This window comes from Morone saxatilis, unplaced genomic scaffold (genome assembly GCF_004916995.1).
Source record: "Morone saxatilis isolate NCDOM2014 unplaced genomic scaffold, NCSU_SB_2.0 Contig9, whole genome shotgun sequence".
Taxonomy (NCBI): domain Eukaryota; kingdom Metazoa; phylum Chordata; class Actinopteri; family Moronidae; genus Morone; species Morone saxatilis.
The window spans coordinates 16,107,499-16,116,852 of record NW_023340268.1 but is presented as its reverse complement, the minus strand read 5'-3'; the positions used below and the strand labels follow the sequence as shown (position 1 = coordinate 16,116,852).

The 9,354-nt window shown below is 39.3% G+C and overlaps 1 protein-coding gene across 1 annotated transcript in view; it reads left to right on the top strand.

Annotated features, from left to right (window-relative positions):
• csmd2 (CUB and Sushi multiple domains 2) overlaps positions 1 to 9,354 on the top strand; it is a 208,064-nt gene that overhangs the window by 133,325 nt on the left and 65,385 nt on the right. Inside the window, 1 exon segment of the mRNA XM_035681968.1 lies at positions 9,039 to 9,241. Within this exon segment, the coding sequence (XP_035537861.1) occupies positions 9,039 to 9,241 (203 nt within the window).

The window sequence follows — 9,354 nt, the reverse complement described above, 5'->3', positions numbered from 1 at the left end:
GATAGATAGATAGATAGATACTCCATAATTTGTCTATCCTTCTTGATGGCCTATTATTGTCAAGGAGCTGATCTGGGTCAGGGTTGTAGTGGCAGCAGGACCACCATGTCCTGCAGCCCATCCTTTGGGATCCCCAGATGTTTGTCGAATGTGTTCTTTGGCTGCCCCAGGGTGTCCGTTGCTACGGGGTTATTCTGTGAAGACACGCTTGGGATCATTAGCAGGTGGCACAGCTTGAAAATTATGACATTTTCTTTACTTTGAATTTCTGACTCAAGCAATGGAGCACTGCTAATAATTTGCTACATGCTTTCACCACCTACAGTTATCTCTGCATGCATTCATGCGTGCAGACTTGTTTATTCATACATATATAAACTATAATAGTTTCATTCATTCATCTATGCAAATATTTGTTTGTGGATGTGCTCCTATAGTTTTCAGTGGGAAGAACAAAGACGTATGGCCATTACAGCACCCTTATTTTCTCAGCAATACTGTATTTTACATGAAATGCAGCTGATGCAAATGGCCAATTATTTAATAAGATGGTATAATTGTGCTGTTAATGAAGCAACTTTCTTTTCCTTACCTCACTAGATCCAATCCAACAATCCAAACCCTAGCTGTTAACGTTACCCTTGCCCTTCAAAACATGCGTAGTGTAAAGTTTTGCTGAATTCTTTAAACAGAGTGCATATTATATGGTATCTTTGTGAGTACGGAAGCCTTAAGCATTGTGGTTTTAGTGTTATTCTCTATCCATTAAGCTACTTAGGAATGCCGGCATGTTAAGATCAGTGTCAGTCATATATCAGAATGCTTATGATAGCTTCTATGTTTGGCAGCATTGAAATTGAGGGCCATTAAGCCACAGGCATGGAACAAGCAAAGTGCATGGGATGTATTCAGAATATTAACTGTGTTTATGCACTGTCATGAAGCAGCAATGTAAACTAATGTAATAATCTTATAAGCCTACTTGAAGGAATAGTGCTCTTCAAGGAGAATACTGTTAAATCCATAAGTACATGTGTAGATGAAGGAACATGTGGAAGAGGCAGAGAACACAATAGATGATTTAAGTAGGAGGGCTATAATCTCTCTCTTCTTATAAATTGGATTAACTTTTCCTAGAGGATCACATGCTTATCATAGTGGAACGTTTATGTATATACTATACTATACTATACTATACTATACTATACATCGTTGTTCTGTACACCAGGATATTGGATTTTAAAGCAACATGATGTAACTATTTTACCTTAAAATAACAGCATTAAAATCATTTTGATGGCATACTGACTTGTAGTAATGTGAATGGGGCCTTTTTCATTCCCACTTGGCGCCCCGTACGCCTGTCCCTGCACAATGGGAGGAAGAGGTTTTCATGCTCGGTGGAAGGGGGAGCCAACAGGGAAACCTGGTGGGAAGCGGCTCCAGAATGGGCAACAGCAAGAAAACGAAGAGGACATTGAGGGAAGAATCTGTGACGAAAAAAAGTGAGAGTGATGGAGCAAGAAGCCACCAGAAAAGAGTAAATCTCGGACTGGCTTTTAGTCGGTGGCAAGAACTTTGCAAAATTAAAGGCTGCAAGATAGACGTCGAGCTAGCCTTCTTGCTGTCAGACTAGTAAGAGATATTAGCTGACTTGCTATGTCTTGTGTTGTTGCACTTACTTGATGCTTGGCTGTGTTCGCAAAGTTGTCAACTCACTAGTTTTTGTAATAATCATAACAAATGCACATCTACAGTTGTCCATATTTACCACATTGGTATAAGTAAATTGCACTCTGAAACTGTAGTGGCACCAAATAGCAAAAAATTGTTGTTTAAAATGAAAGGACTATAAGGACTGTAAAGATGATGACACTTAGCTTTAATTTTAAGTTGTTTACATTCACATCAGATGAGTTAAATTGGAGTTGCAGTACTTAAATACATTCTATGAACACATCTCACCAATTTTAGGGGACATGAAATATTTTCACTATTCAGTATAAACTTAAATAAAGGTACTCATATTTAATATTTAGGTTAGGTCTACTGACATCACTAGAAGTTTTGCATCTACCCTGGTAATACTTTGTCAGGCCAGTATTTGCTCGGCACTTCCAGGCACTTTTTACCTTTTGGTTTCATCATTGTTTCATTTCTAATCCAGCATGCTGGTGTACATCCAAAACAAATAAAAATATATCCTAATACTTTCAGACTGCACCATATCATTTTGCTTAATATTGTACAGTTCTATGTGATTGTCTGCATGGATCTATTTGTGAGAACACGTTGTCCCATAACTTGCACATCTGACATTCCTAGGTCCCTCATGATTGCTAGTTTAGGTTCATTAGTGCCTTCACTACCTCTGGGTCCCTGACATTCCTCTGCAAGGTATGCTATATATCCATGCCTTTGATCCTACCCACGCAATTCATTATTGAGAAGAATTTGCAATGCATTAGCCCAGGGATTTTTTGTATATCAAATGGTGTAGCTGAAGGTAGCACACTAATCAAACCTTACAGAATACAGGAGAGAGACCAAGAGTTGTGCCGAGTGACAGCAGACATTTCAAAAGCCTATGGACTGGTTTGCTGAGAGATATTGATGGGAAGGGCATATAGGTGGGAGGCAGAGAGTGGAATACAGACATAGAGATGATAACAATGTAAAAGGAATAGAGATGATAAGGGAGGCAATGAGCCATTTCACTGATGGAACATTCAGTGGTTACTGCTACAGAGACCAAAGGAGGGATCTAGGCCACATGCTACACTGAACAATGAAGCCATATGTATTCATCTGAAAATTGGTATTTAGTATTTAACAAGAAGCATGCTCTCTAATTGGAGAGCTCATTGTAAAACATGATGCACTGTGTGGGTTACAGTACTAAATGACAGTCTTGACTGTTGGTCACAAGGCATCAATGGGACTAACACAGTTTGTGAAGAGCAGGCAATTGTAATTAGGCCCATTGTTGAACTCTGTCTATAGTAGAGTGTGGCTTTGGCTTTTTCTTATGGTTTCTTTTATCGTGTCTTTCTCTTTCACACATTATTATATTATGTATGCATTTATTCAAAAAAGGGACAATGGGCATTAATTAACACAAGGATTTAAGACCACTATGTAAATTTGCCAGATTTAGCCATACAGGCTAATTTTCATCTGCAGTCCCAGGCAGGTTGATGGCATATCAGAAACATTAAAAGAAAACGTAAAAACTATCTGATGCAGGTCAGAATCTACAGTAAAACCAAATTCTCTGTGCTAATCCAGTGATTTTGGACAGTAAAGTTGATCCCTCTTGAGAGGTGAATTGCAGAAAGTATCCAAATCCCAAGTAAAGCACAATTGGTGCTGTCATAGTGTCTTAGTAGTTGTTCCATTGTTCACTGTCTATGGAGTAGCACCAGGATTTGTCCTTAGATAAGATCGTCAGTACTGTCAGTGCTCAGTTTTAATAGCATACTGTGTGTAAATTCTTTTTAGAATGGATTTTTCCTTTAAAGAGCCACATATTTCCAATGCAATGCATCAACATTTGTTATGCTCTATCACAGAAATAGTGCCCTGAGTCTCAAATGAATATGCACATACATTTCACTGGGTTTGCACAGCCCAAAACAACATTTCATATATCATGTATTTCTAGGTTGTTGGTGTATGTGTGCTTCCTGAGTTTTGGACTAAAATAGGGAAGTGAAGTTGTATTGGCTGTGTGTACTTTTTAGGGAGGATTTTTCAGAATATGGAGTTTGGTTTTGGGTACAGGGTTGAGTGATAAGGAATGAATGTGATAAATGGATGATGCATGCCGAGGATGTGTGCATGTGTATTTTAACCTCTACCTTTATATCACTGATTTATTTCCCAATTTCACACATTTTCCTGCATAACACTACTTGTAACTCTACTTTTATCTTTGTGATAACACTGCTTACGTGTTATTACATCATGTGCCTTGCAGTAAATGAAATTGGACAAAGATTTTTTTTTTTTTTTTTACCTCAGCTCAAGGTGTCAAGACGTGCTGATTGTGCTGCTTGGCGTCTTTTTAAAGCCTCTGATATGGATGTTTCTCAACCTGGAAGGATGATCCCACAGGGAGAGTTTCACAGAGGCCACATCCACACACATTGATGAGGGTAGCTCTCAGCGTGACGTTGCTTTTATACTCAATCTCAATTAGTTTTGAGTAAGCAGAAAGTTGCAAGCATACTGTATGTTTTCTTTATATCCCTCTTCTTCCTCATTTCCTCACACACACACACATCCATACACACCCCCACATACTAACTTATTTATCATCTTCATGCACACATACACGTACTCTGAAGACTCCCCACAGGACTTGTGATTGCAGCTAGACTATTTTGTATTCATGTGAGAGAGTCTCAGCTTTCTCTGTTTCTCTCTCTATTTCTCTCATATGAATACAAAATAATTAAGGCAGAATAAAAAAAGAAGGACCTGAGAAATCTTTTCCTTCCCTCTCTTCTCCCGTGTCATCCTCCCAGCAATTCCTCTGACGCTTGATTGAGCTATTTTATCTCGTTAAGAAGGGGACAAGTGTAAAGGAGAGCCCTTAGCTGTAAACTTCAAAACATGGCTTCCTATGATTCCACAAAATGTTAACTGCACACAGAGACCCAAATTTCCTTTTCCTCTGTGAGACATACAGTAATTCCACTTCTCTCAGCCTGTCGTTTTATCCATCCCTCATATTACCTGAAGTTGTATTTAAATGGCCTTTCCCCACCAGTAGCTAACACTTCTCTTTCTAGTTCCTCAGCAGTGAACAACTTTGAATGACTAGCTGTGAAGCACTTTGTTGAAGCAGCAGGGTCTGCATCCCAGAGCACGAAGACGACCAAAAGCATTGGTTTGTTAACTAAAAAGTGTAGTTGACGTGCCCCTACATGTGTTCCACTAAGTCGGAGAGATTTGTACATGACAGTATCAACATCTTTTCTTGCTACCGTCCTGCATCACTTATCCTCTCACCATCTTTTATTTCACTATCTCCTTATCCCGCCCCCCAGCCTTCTCTCTTAGAAAGTGACAAGGAGATATAGGCTATTTAGATCTTGTATAAAAGGAACCAATTATCCTAACATGCAGCCCACGTCCATCCTATCCATCCAACCGCTCAGCACAAATCCCTGCATCCTTCGGAGCTTCCTCTGCTCTATCAACCTCTTATCCTCCTGCCATCATCCTCTTCTTCCAGCAACCTAGCAATGATTAACATCGGTCTTGTTTTTGTTCCCTCCCTCACCTTCTGCTTTCCCTCAACGTACCGCTGCCTTTCCACCCACCTTTCCATCTTCCTTCTAAAACATAAATCTGGAAATAGAACATGATGCCATTCGGTGTCTGACAGTCCTGAAGGTTGCATTAGAACGTGAGCACCCGTCAGCACATAAGCGTGGATCTAACACGTGACTGGAGCCTGATTCCGACATTGCTCATGCAAATCCTCCGAACCATCTTCTATGCTCACTCACATCTTCACATCTGTCTCGATTCACAGGCATGCTGTAAATATGCAAATTGATAGTCCATGCAGGAAGACACACAGGCGCATATACCAGAAAACTCGTTTTGTTTTACTCATGCTGGCAAATCCTGTGAAACACCTCAGCATCTCCTGTCTAGGGTATGGGGAAGTGGAGCGTAGTTAAAAGGATCACAGTACCTGAGGGTCTCATAACAGCATTTGCATAACAGGCATCTGACTGCCTGAGGCACTTACATGACAGGGATGAAAGCCTTTGAGCATAACCTTTAGTAGCTGGGAGTGAAGGAACTATCCAGAATGGTAGTGGGAGATTAGTAGGTCACCACTCTAACTCTAACCAACATTTAATTATTATATAATGTTGTAGCATACCAGGTGAGAAATTCTGCATATATTTACTCTTCGTCTTTGTATGAGAAGTTTGTGAATGAGCACTGCAGATAATAAAACACCTTTTTATTGTTACTTTATTATTGCAGTATCTAAGGATTTGTTATTGCTTTATTTGTCACTACTTTTTTATCCGGTGAACCTTCCTGAAAGTAGATAAAAAAAAGTAAATGTGTATCTGCAAAAGGTCTGGCAGCTGGTGCTGGGAGCTGCCAAGGAGCACTGCTGTTGCCGGTGCATCCCAGGGTCAGTTTCCCTGCTCAAGTGCTCCTCAGCAGTAGTTTCTAAAGAGGGCTCACTTTTACACCCACATTCAGTAGTTTGACACCCATCTTTTCCAGCTTTGGGCTGCTGAAACGGGTGTCTTTAATGGACTATAAACTTCAGGGTTTGATTCTCTGTGTCACCAGTGAAAACACAAATGTATTCCATGTAATTTGTCATTTTAATTGGTTGTCTGTGAAGCCCATAGTACTGAGGAGAAGAACAGGTTTAGCTTACTTTCTTTTCTGTCTCCTCTTACAGCTCAAATGTATTAGTATGAATATTTTTAAAACATTTTTAATTTAAAATATTATTTTCATTGAGCTTTGAATGATTACTGTATATCACAGTATTATCTATGCTTCAGTGAATATTAGCAAGAGGATTGTAAGCAGATGAATGAATACAAAGAACAGGATTAGTATTTATGCCAGTTCTTCGATGATGAATGTTGGAAACCTGATGTGCTGCTTTGCAGAGATAAGGAAGTTAAGTGTGTACTATATGTATGTATGTCTCTGTTCCTGCATCTGTTTCCCTGTAGTGGATGCTCATATATGGGCGTGTAATGCTACTTACCCTTCAAATATACCTATCAGTGTACATTTGCGTAAACATGTACTGGTGCGCCTGTCTGCATCAGTTTGTTTTATGTGCACTTCTTTCACAGGCATTGCGACAAGACTTGTCAAGAAGGTTATGTACAGTATATACACACACACACACACACACACACACAGCCCATTGTTGAGTAGCCTCTGGCTGCTGCTCACACATCAGACAGTATGGGAATCGGAGTCTGACACCAATTATGCAGAAACGGTGGGAACTTGTTGCTAAACCCGACATATCAGTGGCTTGCTGTTTCTCCTCTGCATCATCTGTAGCTCAAGGCTCTGTGTGTGTGTGTGTGTGTGTGTGCGTCCGTCCGTCCGTGTGTGTGTGTGTGTGTGTATGTAAAAGGATGAGGATACTAAAAGCACTAAGAAGTACCTCTATTTCCTAAACTACTAAAATATTTTGAGAAAATGGCTACAAGACAGATTTATAATAATCTAAGCTAAAGCTTGTGGACAAAATAATAGAATAAACAGAGCTCTACGGACTACACAAAAAAACCCACAAGTGCTGTATGAGTATTTTATTACAATAAGTGTTGTTTGCTTTGCATTACAACTGAAATTATTGAAATATTAGGGAATTTGCTTTAGGGAAAAATAATTTTCAGTGAATATTTATAATGAAACCATTTTCATAATAGGTTTTGTATAAGCTCTTTGAATCATTAGAAATTTTGGAACATGGGACATAAATATAATGCATTTACATACGGTTTGGATACCTTTTGTTGTTTTATTTTGTGTTAACTACGTTACCAGGATGAAAGTAGTGTCAACCAGTGAGCTCACCCAGTGCAATCTGTGTCTCTGTGACATGCATGCGATGTGTTACACATGATCCAGGGTGAGCATTTGAGGCAACATTAGAGAATTTTCTTTTGCTGTAGGACATTTGGATAAAAAAACAAAACCGAATAGTGTTGTTGTGATAAACACACACTTTGTGTGTGAAGCAGGTGAGTCAAGTTCAGTTCAGCACGATTTTTGTTTCCTTTGAGTACACCTTCATCTCAGTGCGTTCCACTCTTTTCTCTTATTTTGAAGGCCTTTGAGACAGTAGTGTGTTTCAGAGGAAATAAATCAAAGGCACAAATTAGATAAGCTGACATTCAGGCCCTGTTTTAATAATAGTTTGTAAGTATTTGAAACTTTGCCGCAGGATATAGCTGCTGAGAATACTGTTTGTCTTTTAAGTTTTATATTGAGTGGCCTATGTCAACATTACCACCAATCTCTCATTAGTTCTAAAATACCAGTTTCTATAACTTAAGTCCTGCTGAGATAGTCCAAAACACATACTTAAACATGCTCACTCTCAAGACTCCCCAGCGATATATCATTAAGAATCCACTGCATTGAGGCTGCCATGCACACACACACACACACACACACACGTATACAACTCCAGTGCATTTCATATCCAGTGGACCACCAGCTGGCTGACAGCTGTCTGCGCCAAAGTGAAGGGTAGATATTTTGACAGCATCATCTTTCTGATGTCTAGACTCAAACTATTAAATGCCGTGGCAGACGTATCTGCTTGACTGACATTGTGAAACATCAATTCAATGCTCTGGATCTGGCGTCTGTGATTCACTTTAAAATGTTATTTGTCTCCCTCCTTTATGCTTGGCCTTAACTATGTCTTTGTATTTCTCCTTTAATCTCATCATTACTTTGTATGCATAGATTCTTTTTAAATACTCAGTAGTTTGATTAAATCCATTTATGTCCTCCTCCTCTGCTCTGACTGATCTTTTACTACATTTAGAAATTGTAAATTGTATTGCTAAGAGCCAAATTTTTTATTATTTTATATTTTTTTGTACCTTTCTGCTGTGTTATCTTGATATTGAATTTCGCATAATACAAACAAAACACTGAACCTTGATTGTAACCTTTTGGAAAGATTTTTTTTCAAATTTTATGTACCAATAACATTATGTGACAGAACAATTGGAGCCTAGATTTTTCTCTTGACTAAAACTGTTAATGGAAAATCTGCATGATATGGACTTTTGCTACAATTATCATCCATTAAAAGGACCCGAGGCTGGTTTGAACACAATGAAATGCAAATAGTGAGAGCCAACTTGAATTTTTCGGTAAGAAAATAAAAAGCCTTTTGACTGCCTGAGATTGCTTTCAGTAAGGAGATGTGTTTATATATATCAGAGGGAGTGTAATCTATCAACGGTCATGGCCTCTAAAATATCTTTTGTCTTTAACAGTCTACATTTCCTGGTTTTTCACACGGAGGAAGTTCACGATGTGCTTCGGATCTGGGATGGGCCCCAGGATGGAGGGGTCCTGCTGAGGGAGCTGAGTGGCTCAGCCCTTCCCCCAGATGCCCACAGCACCTTCAACACTGTCAGCCTGCAGTTCACCACCGACTTCTTCACAAGCAAGCAGGGCTTCGCTCTGCAGTTCTCTGGTGAGGATGAAGAATGATGGGATGAGGGGCGGAAATAAAGGGAAATGTTAGATGAACATGGATTAAATGGCTGGGTTACCACTGGGTTTAGAGAGAGACAAAACTAATGTATT